We start from the raw sequence: 19,599 nt of genomic DNA, 5'->3' as shown, positions 1-19,599 counted from the left end.
GAGGCATTTGTAAATTGTAATTTGGTTATTGCGATGTTATACTTGTTCCACCTTCACTTGTTAAGCAGAGCTGGTATCGCACTGCCGAGGTCACACGGACAATGGAAAGATATTTTAAAAAGACTGAATCTGGAGTGAAGTTGAAACCCAGTGATAAAGCTCGAATATTGGCTGGCACCTGATTCCAAACAGAGCAAGTTCCCAATTCCAACTGAGCAGGAAAGGATAAATGAAACTTGACAGATCCTTGGTCAGAGTGTCTCTGTTGCAATTCTCTCCGCATCTTTCCCTCTCTCCGTACGTGTCCCTCCCTCTCTCCGTACGTGTCCCTCCCTCTCTCCGTACGTGTCCCTCCCTCTCTCCGTACGTGTCCCTCCCTCTCTCCGTACGTGTCCCTCCCTCTCTCCGTACGTGTCCCTCCCTCTCTCCGTACGTGTCCCTCCCTCTCTCCGTACGTGTCCCTCCCTCTCTCCGTACGTGTCCCTCCCTCTCTCCGTACGTGTCCCTCCCTCTCTCCGTACGTGTCCCTCCCTCTCTCCGTACGTGTCCCTCCCTCTCTCCGTACGTGTCCCTCCCTCTCTCCGTACGTGTCCCTCCCTCTCTCCGTACGTGTCCCTCCCTCTCTCCGTACGTGTCCCTCCCTCTCTCCGTACGTGTCCCTCCCTCTCTCCGTACGTGTCCCTCCCTCTCTCCGTACGTGTCCCTCCCTCTCTCCGTACGTGTCCCTCCCTCTCTCCGTACGTGTCCCTCCCTCTCTCCGTACGTGTCCCTCCCTCTCTCCGTACGTGTCCCTCCCTCTCTCCGTACGTGTCCCTCCCTCTCTCCGTACGTGTCCCTCCCTCTCTCCGTACGTGTCCCTCCCTCTCTCCGTACGTGTCCCTCCCTCTCTCCGTACGTGTCCCTCCCTCTCTCCGTACGTGTCCCTCCCTCTCTCCGTACGTGTCCCTCCCTCTCTCCGTACGTGTCCCTCCCTCTCTCCGTACGTGTCCCTCCCTCTCTCCGTACGTGTCCCTCCCTCTCTCCGTACGTGTCCCTCCCTCTCTCCGTACGTGTCCCTCCCTCTCTCCGTACGTGTCCCTCCCTCTCTCCGTACGTGTCCCTCCCTCTCTCCGTACGTGTCCCTCCCTCTCTCCGTACGTGTCCCTCCCTCTCTCCGTACGTGTCCCTCCCTCTCTCCGTACGTGTCCCTCCCTCTCTCCGTACGTGTCCCTCCCTCTCTCCGTACGTGTCCCTCCCTCTCTCCGTACGTGTCCCTCCCTCTCTCCGTACGTGTCCCTCCCTCTCTCCGTACGTGTCCCTCCCTCTCTCCGTACGTGTCCCTCCCTCTCTCCGTACGTGTCCCTCCCTCTCTCCGTACGTGTCCCTCCCTCTCTCCGTACGTGTCCCTCCCTCTCTCCGTACGTGTCCCTCCCTCTCTCCGTACGTGTCCCTCCCTCTCTCCGTACGTGTCCCTCCCTCTCTCCGTACGTGTCCCTCCCTCTCTCCGTACGTGTCCCTCCCTCTCTCCGTACGTGTCCCTCCCTCTCTCCGTACGTGTCCCTCCCTCTCTCCGTACGTGTCCCTCCCTCTCTCCGTACGTGTCCCTCCCTCTCTCCGTACGTGTCCCTCCCTCTCTCCGTACGTGTCCCTCCCTCTCTCCGTACGTGTCCCTCCCTCTCTCCGTACGTGTCCCTCCCTCTCTCCGTACGTGTCCCTCCCTCTCTCCGTACGTGTCCCTCCCTCTCTCCGTACGTGTCCCTCCCTCTCTCCGTACGTGTCCCTCCCTCTCTCCGTACGTGTCCCTCCCTCTCTCCGTACGTGTCCCTCCCTCTCTATCTTTCTCTTTGTCCCTCCCTCTCTATCTTTCTCTTTGTCCCTCCCTCTCTATCTTTCTCTTTGTCCCTCCCTCTCTATCTTTCTCTTTGTCCCTCCCTCTCTATCTTTCTCTTTGTCCCTCCCTCTCTATCTTTCTCTTTGTCCCTCCCTCTCTATCTTTCTCTTTGTCCCTCCCTCTCTATCTTTCTCTTTGTCCCTCCCTCTCTATCTTTCTCTTTGTCCCTCCCTCTCTATCTTTCTCTTTGTCCCTCCCTCTCTATCTTTCTCTTTGTCCCTCCCTCTCTATCTTTCTCTTTGTCCCTCCCTCTCTATCTTTCTCTTTGTCCCTCCCTCTCTATCTTTCTCTTTGTCCCTCCCTCTCTATCTTTCTCTTTGTCCCTCCCTCTCTATCTTTCTCTTTGTCCCTCCCTCTCTATCTTTCTCTTTGTCCCTCCCTCTCTATCTTTCTCTTTGTCCCTCCCTCTCTATCTTTCTCTTTGTCCCTCCCTCTCTATCTTTCTCTTTGTCTCTCCCTCTCTCTCTCTCTCTTTGTATCTCCCTCTCTCTCTCTCTCTTTGTATCTCCCTCTCTCTCTCTCTCTTTGTATCTCCCTCTCTCTCTCTCTCTTTGTATCTCCCTCTCTCTCTCTCTCTCTCCCCCTCCCTCTCATTGTATCTCCCTCTCTCTCCCTCTCATTGTACACCTCTCTCTCTCTCACTCTCCCTCTCGTTGTACCTCTCTCTCTCTCTCTCTCCCTCCCTCTCGTATCACTCCCTCTCCCTCTCGTTGTACCTCTCTCTCTCTCTCTCTCTCTCTCCCCCTCCCTCTCATTGTATCTCTCTCTCTCTCCCTCTCGTTGTACACCTCTCTCTCTCTCTCTCTCCCGCTCATTGTACCTCTCTCTCTCTCTCTCTCTCCCTCTCGTTGTACCTCTCTCTCTCTCTCTCTCTCTCCCTTTCGTTGTACCTCTCTCCCACTCTCTCTCTCCCTTTCGTTGTACCTCTCTCTCTCCCTCTCGTTGTACCCCCCCTCTCTCTCTCTCGTTGTACCTCTCCCTCCCTCTCTCTCTCTCGTTGTACCTCTCTCTCTCTCTCTCTCCCTCTCATTGTACCTCTCTCTCTCCCTCTCCCTCTCATTGTACCTCTCTCTCTCTCTCCCTCTCCCTCTCATTGTACCTCTCTCTCTCTCTCCCTCTCCCTCTCGTTGTACCTCTCTCTCACTCTCTCTCTCCCTCTCATTGTACCTCTCTCTCTCTCTCTCATTGTACCTCTCTCTCTCTCTCTCCCTGTCATTGTACCTCTCTCTCTCTCTCTCCCTCTCATTGTACCTCTCTCTCTCTCTCTCTCTCCCTCTCGTTGTACCTCTCTCTCTCTCTCTCCCTCTCGTTGTACCTCTCTCTCTCTCTCCCTCTCATTGTACCTCTCTCTCTCTCTCTCCCTCTCGTTGTACCTCTCTCTCTCTCCCTCTTGTTGTACCCCTCTCTCTCTCTCCCTCTTGTTGTACCCCTCTCTCTCTCTCCCTCTCATTGTCCCTCTCTCTCGCTCTCCCTCTCATTGTACCTCTCTCTCTCTCTCCCTCCCTCTCATTGTACCTCTCTCTCTCTCTCTCTCTGCCTCTATTTCTCTTGCCAGTTCCAGAAAAGCACCAGCAGGTTAGGATTTATTAAGGAAGGAAATGATATAAATGAGAATAAATTTAACTGAAGCCAGACAGAAATGATCAAAGCACAAGTTTTGGAACATTGGAGGCCATTCAGCCCCTCGGGCCCCTCCTGATATTCAGTGAAGTCATGGCTGATTTTTATCCAAACTCCATCCATCAGCATTGGCTCCATATCCTTTTATACTCTTGTGTAACAAAAATCTATCCATTTCAGATTGTGAATTACTAATTAAGCTAACATCTGTGTTTTGTGGGAGAGAGTTCCACCACTGCATGAATTGTTGCTAAACTTCTTTTCTGAATGGCCTGGTCGGATTCTACTGTTATGTCCCCTTGTCCTAGACTTGCCCACTATCAGCAGGAAAAGCTTTTTCTATCTACCCTAGCAATTCCTTTCAAAATCTGAATAAACCTCAGTCAAATAACCCCATCACCGTCAACATTCTGGGTGTTACAAGTCTAGTTTTGATCTGATCTGTTGGTTGTGGGATCACTTAGCTCTGTCTGTCGCATGCTGTTTCCGCTGTTTAGCATGAAGTCCTGTGTTATAGCTTCACCAGGTTGACACCTCATTTACAGGTATGCCTGGTGCTGCTCCTGACATGCCCTCCTGCACTCTTCATTGAACCAGGGTTGATCCCCAGGCTTGGTGGTAATGGTGGAGTGGGGGGATGTGCCGGGCCATGAGGTTGCAGATTGTGGCTGTATACGATTCTGCTGCTGCTGATGGCCCACAGCGCCTCATGGATACCCAGTCTTGGGCTTTCTATTCCGAACCTATCCCATTTAGTATGGTGGTAGTGTCACATGAAGCAATGGCAGGTGTGCTCAGTCCAAAGATGGGACTTCTTCTGCACAAGGGCGTTGTGATCACTCTCACCAACACTAATGGGCAGATGCATTTGCGACAGGTAGATTGGTGAGAGCAAGATCAAGTAGGTTTTTCCCTCATATCAGTTCCCTCACCACCAGCCCCAGACCCAGTCTGGCAGGTACGTCTTTCAGGACTCAGCCAGCTCAGTCAGTGCTACCGAGCCACTCTTGCTGATGGACATTGAAGTTCTCCACCAGAGTACATTCTGTGCTTTGCATTGCTCATTGCTTCCTCCAAGTAAACCCCCTGTAAACTTAAGCTCATCCAAAATTCTGCTGCCCTGTGTCCTAACCCCCACCAGGCCCATCCACCCATCACCCCATCGTGTTGGCTGACTTACATTGGTTCCCAGTCCAGCAACACCTTGATCCTAAAATGCTCACCCTTGTTTTCAAATCCTAACAGGACCTCACCACCCCCCACTCCCTGCCCCCCCACCCCCCACCCCACCCCCCAACCCATAACCTTAACCTCCTCCAGCCTCACAACCCTCTGAGATCTCTGCACTCCTCCAATTCCAGCCTGCCACCATCAACGATTTATGTACATTTGCATCCCTTTGCTCAATCTTCCAAGCCTGGCCTCTTGAACATCCCCAATTTCCATCGCTCCACCATTGGCAGCCAAGCCTTCAGCTGCCTGGAGCCCTAAGCTCTGGAATTCCGTCCCTAAACCTCTCCGTATATCTCTCTTTCTCGCCCTCTCTCTCTCTATCAGCTGAGGGAGGGCAGTACGTGGTAATCAGCAGGAGGTTTCCTTGCCCATGTTTGACCTGATGCTATTAGATTTCATGGGGTCTGGAGTCGATGTTGAAGACTCCCAGGGCAACTCCCTCCTGACTGTATCCCACTGTGCCAGTGGGATAGGACACTCCCAGGGATGGTGATGGTGGTGTCTGGGATGTAGCCTGTAAGGTATGACTTTGACTAAGTCAGGCTGTTGCTTAACTAGGTTGTGGACCAGCACTCCCAAGTTTGAAACAAGCTCCAAGATGTTAGTAAGGAAGGCTTTCCTGGGTTGACTGGGCAGGATGTGGCCTTGTTGTTTCCAGTACCTGGGTGGATTAACTGATTTTATTCTTTTTTTTTTTCTTTCTTTTCTGGAGCAGTTTGATAAAATTGAGTGGCTTGCTAGACCATTTCAGAGGGCAGTTAAGAGTAAACCACCTTACTGTAGGTCTGGAGTTGCGTATAGGCCTAACCGGGTAAGGGTGGCAGATTTCCCCTCCCAACGGGGCATTGGTGAACCAGATGGGTTTTTTTTTAATGAGAATCCAGTTGTTAATGTCATCATTACTAACACAAGCTTTTTATTCTCCATTTAATGAATTGATTTAATTACATTCCACAGCTGCCCTAGTGGGATTTGAACTCGTGTCTCCAGATCATTAAAATCCAGTAACATTGTCACTGTTCATGTAGAGTGGTGGAGTGATTCAAATCAGGAATGCTTAAGAGGACAGAGTTGGAGGAAAACAGCAATCTCAGAGGCTTATAGGGATGGCTGATATTACAGAGATAGGGAAGGGTGAAGTCATGGAGGGGTTTGAAAACCAGGATTTGAATCTTAAAATCAGGGCACTTATTAACCAGGAGCCAATGTAGGCCAGCCAGCATTGGGATGATGGGTGAATGGGACCTGGTGTGAGTTAAAACAGGGGCAGCAGAGTTTGGATGAGTTCGGAGGGTAGAATGTGGGGGGGGAGGTCTGGCCAGAAATGCTATGGAAGAACAACCAGAGGATGACTGTTTTTTGTTTTCAGTGTTGCAGGGTGTCAGATCCTGTCCACCATCAAAAGACGACTGCTGAAGGGTCGAAGCAGTGAGAGTCCATTCTGCCTAGCCGCCGAGGAGGTCTCACAAGAACTAACGGCGAGGATTAATAATGTCGTCAACTCTCAGCACGAGTCCACGGATCAAATTACAAATGACATCAGTCCTGCGCGGGTAATGATCCTTTCTGCTCAAACCTCCCACTGCTTTGCATCAAAATCATCACTTCCCTTTTCTTTAACACATGACACACATAACCCAGGGATTAGAGTTAATCCCCTGATTAGTGACACAGCCTGATTTTTTTTGGGATAAATGTATTTGCTATTTATGCAAGAAAAGATAAGCCAAATGACTCGGAAAGATCTTTAAAGTCACTTAGCAACAGCTCTGGTTCTATATATAAATTGCATCATTGACTTTCAAATTTTCCGTCTTCACTGTCACTACCTGAAAAATTTACTCACCTTAAATTAACTACAAAACGTGTATCTCCAATATTGGGTGTTCCAAACTGATTCCTGTTTCTGTGTCAGTTTGGGTTTTTTTTTTAAAGTATTTGCAATTTCAATTGTATTTCTGTGAAGTTAGCGATCGAGGGCAAAGCAGAATGATGTGATTCATTTTAATCTAGCCCCCCCCCACCCCCCCCAGACCCAACGCAATATTGGTGGGATTTTATTGCAGTCAATAGAAAGAATAACGAGTTGGGTGTGTAAATTGGGGAAGGGGCGTGGGACTGTTTTAGGCAGAAAGTTTCAGAGTGTGTTGAGCGAAGTTGTCTCTTGTTCTCTCCTAAATCTTTTATATTTAATCTTGAACCTAATGCCTTCATTCTAGACCCCTCGACCACTATTAAAGGGCAATTTTCATCTACACTGTCCTGCCGCGTCTCTTCACAATTCAAATCCCCTCCACCACCTGTTTTTTTGAGACATTGCGCAGGACCAGACTAGCTGCTTAATTCACTGAGGTAACAATCCCCGAACTTCAGAAGTAATTTATTAGGTGACCTGCTTTTTGCCACGATGAAGTTTTAACTAAACGTAAATATCAGGGATACATTGAAAGCCGCATGAAACGTTCATTGGATCCTCAGATAATTGACAAGAGAACCAGAGGGGAGATGAGAATTTTTTTTAAAAAATGCAGTGAGTTATGATCTGGAATGCTCTGCCTGAGAGGGCTGTGGAACTGGTTTCAATAGTGAAGAGAATTGATAAAATTCTTTTAAAGGAAACATTTGCAGGGCTTTGGGGAAAGAGCAGTGGGGGGGTAGGGATTAGAAAGCTCTAGTAAAGAACCAGCACAAACCTGATAGGCTGGATGGTCCCTTTTTTGTGCTATGTCATTCTACGATTAGTCTTGTTATTTCTTTTGATGAATACTTTGTGTTTTTTTTTTAATTGTTAGCCCAAAGTTTATGCTATCAACCATGCCACAGCATATGGTGGTAGGAGCACTGTCAAAGCTTTCATATCCCTACTTGATGAAGAAGCAGTTAACCCTCCCAGCAAAGGCAAGGCTGAACTGCTCTATGGAACTGAACAACATGTAGACATAATTGGAATACCATGCATGCTGACCCTGTTCAGGTATGAAGTGAAATATATTTCAGTCAAAGTTTTATTGATAAAGAAAGAACAAAATGTCTCAAAGCATTTTACAGCCTATTCCTGAAGTGTTCTCACTGTTGTTATACAGGAAACATGGAACTACATTGGCCAATCTGCTGACAGCAAGCTCCCACAAACAGTAACGACCAGACAATTTGTTTTAATAGTCTTGACAAAAGATTGGCCAGGATACCAGAGAGACTTCCCCACTTGTCAAAATAGTGCCATGGGATCTTTTACATCCACCTTGGAGAACAGACTGTTCTTGGCCTCATCTGAAAGGCGGGCAGCATTCCCTCACTGAGAGAGTTAACCGAGCGTAATCCTGGTCTGGATTTCCCATTCGCAAATTGAGACTTCTGCCATGCTGAGGCGATAATGCGCCAGTTTCTCATCATTTTTTTAAAAATTCCTTCACAGGATGTGGGTGTCGCTGGCTAGGCCAGCATTTTTTGCCCATCCCTAATTGCCCTTGAGAAAGTGGTGGTGAGCTACCTTCTTGAACCACTGCAGTCGATTTTGTAGTGATTTGATACAACTGAGTGGCTTGTTAGGCCATTTCAGAGGGCATTTAAGAGTCAACCACTTTGCTGTGGGCCTGGAATCATACGTAGGCCAGACCAGGGAAGGACGGCAGATTTCCTTCCCTAAAGGACATTGGTGAACCAGATGGGTTTTTATGATACCCGACAATGATTTCATGGTCACCATTAGACATTTCATTCCAGATTTTTATTGAATTCAAATTCCACCATTTGTCTCGGTGGGATTCCAACCGGGGTCTCCAGAGCATTACCCTGGGTCTCTGGATTACTAGCCCAGTGACAATACCACTTCGCCATCACCTCCCCTGATATAGTACTTGGACAGGCGCTGAAGTCAGCAACCCACTTGCCATTTAAAAAAAATATTAGAGATAGTTGAGGTTGTAAACAAGCCAATTGACCCAAATATCACTCTGCCCACACCATAATGCGCTTGGCATGGGTAGGCGGGTGACAGTTTTTCACCATCTAGGGTGAAAAAGTGGGAAGGAGGGCTGTCTTTTTGGGGATGCCCCGTGCGCACCAAGGGCACCCCCCTCTCCCCAGATGACTGCCTCCCTGCCTGGCCTCCAACACCCCCACCCACCCCCACACCCTCCCACTTAAGGTGCCCCATCCCTCCCCATCCAAAATCCCCGGACTGACCTGAGTCTGGGTCCTCTGGGATCCATGGCTCTCTCCATTGCTCGCAGCCCTGGCAGCGCCCCCTACTGAGTTCTGGCACTGCTGGAGCTGCCAGCCAATCAGATTGGCGGCAGCTGTTGAGGGCGGGGTGCCCTGTCCCTGAGGGGCGGAGGTCCCAATCTCTGCTTGTTTAGGCTGCCAGCAGCATGTTATCATGGTAGGGGTGGCCTTTTTTTAAGTTGGTCAGTGCACCACTTCTGTAACGGGGGAGGGAGCTAACGACTGCACCCCCCCCCACCCCCAACCCCTTAAAACCCAGCCCCATGTCTCTGGAGTTGGATTTGAACCCAAAGCTTTCATGACTCTGAGGTGACTGTGCCACAGTTGATGGTTCATAGTCTCATGAAGAATAGAAAAGCATTTAACGTATAACATACAGCCATCCTGAGCCACTTGTTATTTGGAGCCATGATAGCTTCTCATGAGATGGGAATGTGAGTGGATCAGTTCAGGAATGCTGTGCTCCCAGTGTAGTGCTGTCCTTAATGGGTGTGCAGAATCAGCCTTAGAATACCCACTGGGTGAAGCTTGGCACAAGAGCAAGGTGTGGCTGACTTTAGTTTTGTAATTCTTTGCACAGAATACAGTTTGAGTTTTTTGCTGCACGTTTTTGAAGCAGTGCAAAAATATTTTTGTTTGAAAGAGAGCGAGACTGAGAGGATTATTAAAGGGTAGGAGGAAGGAGCAGGATTAGACCTGGGTAACTTGTGAAATAAAAATTACCTTTACGAATTCTGTGTTGGGACGTTGCGTGATTTGTCATTTCACTGAGAATAATGGAAGTACCAAGGGAAAATACTTTGCGCTGTAATTGAACAGTCCATTCAGCCCTTCACCTGTGCTGGGGCTAGTGTCTCAGCTGAATCTGCCCATGCCTTTGGTACCTCTAGAATTGACTATTTCAATGCTCTCCAGGCTGACTTTCCACCTTGCTCTCTCTGTAAACTTTAGCTTGTCCAAAATCCTGCTGCCCATAATCTAACTTGCACCAAATCCTATTCACCCATCATCCCTATGCTTGCTGGCATGCACGGGTTCATCCTTGTTTTCAAGCCTTCCCTAGTTCTGCGACCAGCTCCAGCTCCAGCCCCTCAACCCTCCGAGATCTTAGCACTCCTTTAATAATTTAAGAATTATTTGGGTGTCCACTTGCGATGCCATGGCATACGAGGCCTAGTGCTGGAAAATGAGATTAGAATAGTTAGGTACTTGTTTGACCGGCGCAGACTCGATGGGCCGAAGGGCCTTTTTCTGTGCTGTAGGCCTCTATGACTTCTCCAATTCCGGCCTCTTGCACATCTCCCACTTTCCACGTTCCACCATTGGTGGCCATGCCTTCAGCTACCTGGGCCTTAAGTTCTTGAATTTCCTCCCTAAACCTCTCCGTCTCTCTATTCTCCTTTGAGACACTCCTTAAGACTTTAACTAAACTTTCGGTCGCCTGCTCTGATATCTCCTCTTTGACATTGCTTGTTTGCCTTACGTTTGTGTGAAGCACCTTGGGATGGTTTACTACTTGTATGGTGCTACAAAAAGGCAAGTTGTTATCATCAATGATGACATTTGTGAGATTGTCTCTAAAATCCTGGCAAAGTGTTAAGGACACTGAGGTGGGGGAGGTATAATGTCAGGACATAGACCAGCACAACTCAGTGTTGATTTCACCCCTTGATCTTTCCTTTCCCCCAACACTCCCCCATCCCCAACCCTTCAGAGTAAAAGATACCCTAGGAAACAGTGACCATAACATGGTGGAATTTAGCATTCAGCTTGAGAGTGAAAAACTTGGGCTGGAAACAGCTGTGCTAAACTTAAATAAGGGTAATTACAATGGAACGAGGGCAGAGTTGGGCTGGAGTGGGCTGGGAAAGGAGTTTAGCAGAAAATATGGTTGATGAACAATGGCAGACGTTTAAGAAAACAGATATATCCCAGCGAGAAAGAAGGATTCTAGGAAGGGGAAAAGCCAACCATGGTTAACCAAGGAAGTTAAGGATAGTATCAAATTGAAAGAAAAACATACAATGTGGCAAAGATTAGTGGTAACCCAGAGGATTGGGAAAGTTTTATAAACCAACAAAAGATGACAAAAAATAATTAAGAAGGAGAAAATAAACTGAAGGTAAACTAGCAACTAATAAAATGGAGAGTAAGAGCTTCTTTAAATATATAAAAAGGAAGAGAGAGGCCAAAGCAAACACAAGCCCATTAGAGAATGAGGCTGGGGAAATAATAATGGGGAGCCAGGAAATGGCAGAGGAGTTGAATAAATACTTTGCATCAGTCTTCACGGTAGAAGACACTAATAGCATTCCAAAAATAATAAATAATCAAGGGGCAAAAGAGGTGGAGGAAATAAATACAATAACTATCACTAGAGAAAAAATTCTAGGGAAACTAATGGGGCTAAAGGCTGATAAGTCCCCTGGACCTGATGGGTTGCATCCTAGGATATTATAGTAAGTAGATAGTGGATGCACTGGTAGTAATCTTCCAAGAATCCTTCGATTCTGGAAAAGTCCCAAAAGATTGGAAAACTGCCAACGTAACACCCTTATTCAAAAAGAGAGGGAGACAAAAAATAGATAACTATAGGCCAGTTAGCTTAACATCCGTCATTGGGAAAATGTTAGAGTCTATTATAAAGGATGTAATAGCAGAGCATTTAGAAATGCATAATCTAACCAAGCAGAGTCAGCATGGGTTCATGAAGGGAAAATTATGCCTAACAAATTTATTAGAGCTCCTTGAGGGGGTAACAAGCAGGATAGATAAAGGAGAACCAGTAGATGTAATATATTTGGATTTCCAAAAGGCTTTCGATAAGGTACCGCACATAAGGCTACTTAATAAGATAAGAGCCCATGGTGTTGGGGGTAGCATGGATAGAGGGTTGGCTAACGAATAGAAGACAGAGAATTGGGATAAGGGGAGCATTTTCAGGATGGCTACATGTAACTAGTGGAGTGCCACAGGGATCAGTGCTGGGGCCACAATTATTTACAATATATATTAATGACTTAGATGAGAGAAGTGAATGTACTATCACCAAGTTTGCGGTTGACACAAAAAAAGGTGGGAAGGCAAATGGCGAGGATGACACAGAGTCTACAGAGGGATATAGACAGGTTAAGTAAGTGAGCAAAAACTTGGCAGTTGGAATATAATGTAGAAAAGTGTAAGGTTATGCATTTTGCCCGGAAGAATAGAGGAGCTGAATATTATTTAAACCGAGAAAGACTGCAGAAAGCTGCAGCACAGAGGGATTTGGGGGTCCTTGTGCATGAATCCCAAAAAGCTAACATACAAGTTCAGCAGGTAATAGGGAAGACAAATGGAATGTTGGCTTTTATTTCAAAGGGAATGGAGAATAAAAATAGGGAAGTCTTGCTAAAACTATACAAGGCACTAGTTAGACCACACCTAGAATACTGTTTTGGTCCCCTTACCTAAGGAAAGATGTACTGGCATTGGAGGCAGTCCAGAGAAGGTTCACTAGGTTGATCCCGGGTATGGAGGGATTTTATTATGAGGAGAGGTTGAGTAGGTTGGACCTGTACTCACTGGAGTTTATTGAAACATATAAGATTCTTAGGGGGCTTGACAGGGTAGAAATTGAGAGGTTGTTTCCCCTTGTGAGAGAGTCTAGGACCAGAGGGCGTAATCTCAGAGTAAGGGGTTGCCTATTTAAGACAGATGAGGAGGAACTTCTTCTCTGAGGGTAGTGAATCTGTGGAATTCTTTACCACAGAGGACTGTAGAGGCCGGGTCATTAAGTATATTCAAGGCTGAGATAGATTTTTCATCAGCAAGGGAATCGAGGGTTATGGAGACAAGGCACGAAAGTGGATTTAAGGTTAATCAGATCAGCCATGATCTCATTGAATGGCAGAGCAGACTTGATGGGCCCAATAGCCTACTTCTGCTCCTATGCCTTGTGGCCTTATGTGAGAAAACAGCCCATTTGTCTTCTCTCATTGCAATGCAACTGATGATTGGCACTTTGATGGGAGACTGGCAGCATCAGAGGGTACAATCTTGCTAACCTTTTTGCAGTTAAACCTTTCAAATCATTTCAATTCTAGGTCTCCAAAGCAACCAAGCGGCTTATCTCCAAAACCCTTACGCCATCGCATTCAGAAGAAAATCCAGGAAGACAACCTCGTTAAGGTAAGGTTAAATTCTACTGTGTTAAGATTGTACAGTTATTTATGTTGAGGGAAGTTCTGCCGTGCACTTTGCTGATATTCATCTCAAGGTTGACTGATGCATTTGCCTTTCTTTTTGGAAGAAAATAGAAGTACTTCTGGGAAGTTTATTAATCCTGTCTGTATGCAGAGGGGATTTTCATGGTTTTACTGCTACTGGCCAGCAGTTCTTGGGTGTATCCTACCATACTTTATGGAAGATTTATTTTGGTCAGATATGCTACTTGGCTTTACTTTGCTGAGTGCTCTGTGTGCTGCCAAAGTGAACAAGCCATTATCGCCACTGCTAAGACTGCCCTGGTCAGCCACCAGTGATATCCTTTGTGACAGTTACTTTGATATATTATCCCTCTTTGTCTTCTTCAACCTGTCAGTCAGCTTGGTTCAGAAGACAATGGGTTCAAGCCGCACTTCAGAGACTTGAGCACTTAAATTAGGCTGGCGCTGAAGGAGCGCTGCGCTGTCGGAGGGGCAGTACTGAAGGAGCGCTGCGCTGTCGGAGGGTCAGTACTGAGGGAGTGCTGCGCTGTCGGAGGGTCAGTACTGAAGGAGCGCTGCGCTGTCGGAGAGGCGGCGCTGAAGGAGCGCTGCGCTGTCGGAGGGGCAGCACTGAAGGAGCGCTGCGCTGTCGGAGAGGCGGCGCTGAAGGAGTGCTGCGCTGTCGGAGGGGCAGCACTGAAGGAGCGCCGCACTGTCGGAGGGTCAGTACTGAAGGAGCGCTGCACTGTCGGAGGGTCAGCACTGAAGGAGCGCTGCGCTGTCGGAGGGGCAGCACTGAAGGAGCGCTGCGCTGTCGGAGGGTCAGCGCTGAGGGAGTGCTGCGCTGTCGGAGGGTCAGTGCTGAGGTAGTGCCGCGCTGTCGGAGGTGCAACACTGAAGGAGCGCTGCGCTGTCGGAGGGTTAGCACTGAAGGAGCGCTGCGCTGTTGGAGGGTCAGTGCTGAGGTAGCGCTGCGCTGTCGGAGGGGCAGCACTGAAGGAGCGCCGCGCTGTCGGAGGGTCAGTGCTGAGGGAGTGCTGCGCTGTCGGAGGGTCTGCGCTGAGGGAGTGCTGCGCTGTCGGAGGGTCAGTACTGAAGGAGCGCTGCGCTGTCGGAGGGGCAGCACTGAAGGAGCGCTGCGCTGTCGGAGAGGCGGCGCTGAAGGAGCGCTGCGCTGTCGGAGGGGCAGCACTGAAGGAGCGCCGCGCTGTCGGAGGGTCAGTACTGAGGGAGTGCTGCGCTGTCGGAGGGTCAGTACTGAAGGAGCGCTGCGCTGTCGGAGGGTCAGCACTGAAGGAGCGCTGCGCTGTCGGAGGGGCAGCACTGAAGGAGCGCTGCGCTGTCGGAGGGTTAGCACTGAAGGAGCGCTGCGCTGTTGGAGGGTCACTGCTGAGGTAGCGCTGCGCTGTCGGAGGGGCAGCACTGAAGGAGCGCCGCGCTGTCGGAGGGTCAGTGCTGAGGGAGTGCTGCGCTGTCGGAGGGTCTGCGCTGAGGGAGTGCTGCGCTGTCGGAGGGTCAGTACTGAAGGAGCGCTGCGCTGTCAGAGGGGCAGCGCTGAGGGAGTGCTGCGCTGTCGGAGGTGCAGCACTGAAGGAGCGCTGCGCTGTCGGAGGGGCAGCGCTGAGGAAGCGCTGCACTGTCGGAGGGGCAGCACTGAAGGAGCGCTGCGCTGTCGGAGGGTCAGCACTGAAGGAGCGCTGCGCTGTCGGAGGTGCAGCACTGAAGGAGCGCTGCGCTGTCGGAGGGTCAGCACCGAGGCAGCGCTGCGCTGTCAGAGGGGCAGCACTGAAGGAGCGCTGCGCTGTCGGAGAGGCAGCACTGAAGGAGCGCTGCGCTGTCGGAGGGTCAGCGCTGAGGGAGCGCTGCGCTGTCGGAGGTGCAATCTTCTAGATGTGATTTTAAACCATACCACATGTGCCTGCTCAAGTGGATGCAACCATGCTGACTGATCATTTATGATCCTCTTCATTCCTTACCTAGATGCTCCTATTAACCTTGTTCTATTACTTCATCATTTTAAAATACTTTTCTTTCAATTGCTCTCTTGTTCTAACAGAAAGACCCTTAATATTTCAAGCCTGTCTTTATATTTGTACTTCCTTGTGCAGGCAGTATCCCAGTAGCAACTTGTAAATCGTTGTAACATATGCCAACGGTAGGTGGTAAGAATGGGAGAGACCCCTGGTCAGCTGTCTGCAGAAGGCAATGGCAAACCACTGCAATACCTTGCCAAGCATAATTATGGGCCAACACAGAAGCCCATGTTGCCAATAAAATTTCAGGGTGTGGTACCTGAAGGGAGAGAGAATGTGAAGCCAAATACTGCACATGGTATTCCAAGTGTGGCCTCCAGCGTGGATCTTACTGGACTTGGAATGTACAATGTTACAGGAGGTCAACTAATTTTATTTTAAACTGATTAAACTGTTTCCTATTAAATCATAGATTAGGTGCAAAACAGCACCCGTCATGTATTTTCTGACCAGTTTTAGTTCACCAAACGAATGCAGGATTTAATTTGCATTGTTGATTTCAAAAATATTTTTAACAAAATTTATGTTGGAACACATCTGTTATGTCCTTATTGCCACTAATGAGATTTCATTTCAAAATCTATTTTCCCAGGTGAAGCATACTTTAATCAAGTCACAGTTCTCTTGTACGTACAAAGCAGATTCTGTAGCAAACTACAAATCTCTCAATTATCACAGCCTCAGCCAGACTCCAACTTGTGTGCAACCTGGATCAAAACCAGTTCTAACCATCTTCTGTGATGATGCACCTACTGAAGGTAAAAGGAAGTCAAGACAAACTTATCTCTTCTTAGAAATCTTTCAACAATAGAACACTTCCTATCCACAAATCTTGCTTCCTCTTGTCACCTCTTCATGTCAATATTGACCATTATAAGTTGCTATGTCAACACCTCCCTTTCAATTTTGCTTTGCCAATTGTCACAGTGTAGTTGCAAATTCCGACCACTAGGAAGCTCTGTAGAGCAAATTTCTCTTGTCACCAATTTGAATATCTAAAACAAGTTATTCATCAATTGCCTGTGGACAGCACCATGCAAAGTCTAACAGTAAAATCTGTATGTTTTGCAGTACCAATATTGCTGACACGTTGTAAATATTCAGACCTTGAAATGTGATGCAAAGTGAAAGAGAATATAAATAGGTTTTGAATAATAATTATAAATAGGAAATATTCTTGCTAAGTGTGTGTCGGTGCAGCAGACTGCAAGACACCGCACTGGCCTTGCTCCATGATAAATAGCTTGCAAAAAAATTTAAACACATTAGAAAAACTGGCTGTACACACAATTAGCTTTTAAAGGGAACATTTCTTGCTACTAGTAGCTTGCCTTTCAGTCACTTGCAGACTTTTGACTGGCACTTTAGTGTTGCTGCACTTTATTATCTATTGCTAATAAATCCAGTACGGGAAATGCAGGCAAAACTTCTTCAAACCAGGGAATGGTGAGAATGTGGGACTCGCTGCTACAGGGAGTGGTTGAGGTGAATAGTGTAGATATATTTAAGGGGAAGCTGGATAAACACCTAAGGGAGAAAGGAATGGAAGATATGTTGATTGATTTAGATAAAATAGGGTTAGGAGAGGCTCCTATGGAGCAAAAAACAGCATTGGGCTGCTTGGCTTGTTCCTGTGCTGATTCTGTGGAATTGTCACTGGGGAAACACGACTGTGATTGGGTCTTCCGAGTGGATAGCGAATTCTGAAATTGCACCTTAACTCCCACCATCCTGTACATCCTAGTATGAGGCAAGAGCTAGCTAACTAACCCTATTACATATGCAGCATCTTTGGTGGTTTTTTGGGTGATATTTGGGTCCTATTTTCCCAACAATAGGGAAATGTCAATGTGGAGTGGAGATGGGTCATGTTAGAGCTTTGAGGAAGGGTCAAAACCCTCAGACTCTGCAGATTTGAAGGCAGCAGACGAGAGTCAACCCTCTATCGGTGTATGAAATAGTAAAATCGAAATGGCTAAACTACCGCTGTTATACAAGGGAACACGGGAAACAAGCTGGTGAAAAGCCAGTTGAGACCTGATGTTAGGAAGCCCTTCCTCACGCATAAGTAATTAATCCCTGGAAATGCTGTTGTAGGTGTGGTCCTAGCGCACAAACTCGAGGTACAGGTATCCGACTGACTGCTCAGAAACTCTTTCCACTGGTAGGAGGGTCAGTAACTAGAGGATACAACAACAATAACTTGTATTTATACAGCGCCTTAACCTGGTGACACATCCCAGGGCGCTTTAGAAGCGTTATCAGGAAAAAAAACTGACACCGAGTCACCGGAGCAGATATTAGGGCAGGTGACCAAATGCTTGGACAAAGAGGTGGATTTTAAGGACCACCTTAAAGGAGGGGAGAGGTGGAGAGGTTTAGGGAGGGAATTCCAGAGCTTAGGGGAACAAAGCCAGGGAGGGGTGGGGGGAGATGTGGGTGGTGAGAAAACTTGTTTTTTATGCAGCGAATGTTAAAATCTGGAATTCTGAATTCTGAAAACTGGAGATACACAGAAACTTAAAGGAAACATTTGCAGGGCTAAATCTAAACGTTGGGTGACTGAGGGCTAGTGTGCCAAATATTTCACTGCTGACTGATTTTTTCCAATTTCGGGAAGGTGGGGAAAGTGCCTCAATCTTTTGAAGACATCAGACTAAGGAAGTGTAATAAATTCCAAAAAGACCTTTTTACAATATAAAATTGGAATTTGTCCAGTGTGATCTACGTCTGAGCTCGTCTCCTCTTTTTCCATCCTGTTCCCCAAGGTGAATCCAGCCAAACGTTAGCACCCCAACCCACAGGACAGCCAGAATCCAAAAGCAAACCAGGAACCATTCTCCCGACAGCTGGGAATGATGGAATTGGGAATCGGAAAGGCCGCGGGAAGGTGGCAAAGCGGAAACGGGGGCAATCGGACACCAATCTGGACTATGAGAACGAACCACCCAAGTGCGCTGATGATGTGACAACCATCACACCGCAGAAGAAAGTGGGGAAGACTTTAAAAGGTGTCAAATCTAAGGCCAAGAATAAGCTCATTCCTGGGCAATTGAAGCTGACAAATTTCTTTAGGGTTTAATTTTTTTAAATTTGTTTTCTTTTTTCAAAACTGGACAAGGTGCACGTTTCAAATGTTAAATCCATTGATTATAAACGACCAGTTTGTGTGAATTTATTTTCAAAAAGGCAATGCGCACGCAAAGTTCTCACAGTTACGAGTGCAGAATGTTCAATACTTTAATCAAATTTTTAAAAAAATACAGTGACCGTCACAGGCTCAGTAATGAACAGTTGCTAACTATTAACAGTTAATAAAGAATTCACCGTTTAAGCTACGAAGAATAAATCACATGAAGGACCGAGTGCACGGTTTCAATCACCCAGGAATGCACAGTTGCGCTAATCGGATACCGGGGCGTTAAAGTTTCACCAAGAATCTAGTGGCCGAAAGGAGATGGTCAGTTTTGCCAGCAGGGTCGGTACACTCTTCCAAGCATGCATCGCAGCACTGCGGTAAAGAAAGGAAAACATAGTTAAATCTAGAATCAGAGTGTTTCCCAAACGTCCTAGATAAGAAGGAGCTGCATTCTTTTTGAAGATTTGGATTGGGAATCGAACCCATGTTTCTCTGACTCTGAGGCAAGAATGTACTCCATGAACTAAAGCTGTGACACCTTGGTAAAGCTCAAGGTTGATATCCAGTACAGTATTGGGGCAGAGCTGCATTTAGATTCACCAGAATGATAGCAGGTCCAAAAGGGCTAAATTATGAGGCCCTAACAATGCATTTGTAGTGCCTCGAATTTAGAAGATTAAGGAGTGAGCTTTTCGAGGTGTTTTAAGATGATTATAGGGTCTATAGGGAGAGAATGTTTCCCCTGGTGGTGGGGGGGAGTCCAGTACAAAAGGGCATGACCTTAAAATTGGGGTTAGGCTGTTCAAGGGTGACGTCAGCAAACGTTTCTTCACACAAAGGGGAGTGGAAATCTAGGACACTGCTCCCCACAACCCCCTCACCCTCAAAAAAAGGCCTTGAGACTGGGGCCCAATTGAAATTTTCAAAACCAAGATTCATAAATTTTTATAAAAACAAAAAACTGCGGATGCTGGAAATCCAAAACAAAAACAGAATTACCTGGAAAAACTCAGCAGGTCTGGCAGCATCGGCAGAGAAGAAAAGAGTTGACGTTTCGAGTCTTCACGACCCTTCAACAGTGAGGACTCGAAACGTCAACTCTTTTCTTCTCCGCCGATGCTGCCAGACCTGCTGAGTTTTTCCAGGTAATTCTGTTCATAAATTTTTGTTGGGTATATAAGTTACTAAAATGAGTAGATGGATTTGAGATATAGATCAGCCACAATCAAATTGAATGACAGAACCAGCCTGAGGGGCTGAATGGCCCCCTATTCCTGTGTTCCATTTTTTTTT

At 47.4% G+C, this 19,599-nt stretch overlaps 1 protein-coding gene across 1 annotated transcript in view; it reads left to right on the top strand.

Annotated features, from left to right (window-relative positions):
- The window catches only part of parpbp (PARP1 binding protein), a 42,468-nt gene extending 24,144 nt beyond the window's left edge, over positions 1 to 18,324 (top strand). Inside the window, exons 6-10 of the mRNA XM_078567623.1 lie at positions 6,093 to 6,276; positions 7,516 to 7,697; positions 13,033 to 13,117; positions 15,760 to 15,925; positions 17,936 to 18,324. Of these exons, the coding sequence (XP_078423749.1) occupies positions 6,093 to 6,276; positions 7,516 to 7,697; positions 13,033 to 13,117; positions 15,760 to 15,925; positions 17,936 to 18,249 (931 nt within the window). The 3' untranslated portion in view covers positions 18,250 to 18,324. The remainder of the gene's footprint in view (positions 1 to 6,092; positions 6,277 to 7,515; positions 7,698 to 13,032; positions 13,118 to 15,759; positions 15,926 to 17,935) is intronic.
- Positions 18,325 to 19,599: the final 1,275 nt, after the last annotated feature.

The sequence above is a fragment of the Cetorhinus maximus genome, chromosome 22, assembly GCF_964194155.1.
Source record: "Cetorhinus maximus chromosome 22, sCetMax3.hap1.1, whole genome shotgun sequence".
NCBI classification, from domain to species: Eukaryota; Metazoa; Chordata; class Chondrichthyes; order Lamniformes; family Cetorhinidae; genus Cetorhinus; species Cetorhinus maximus.
This window is presented reverse-complemented; position numbering and strand designations above follow the sequence as displayed.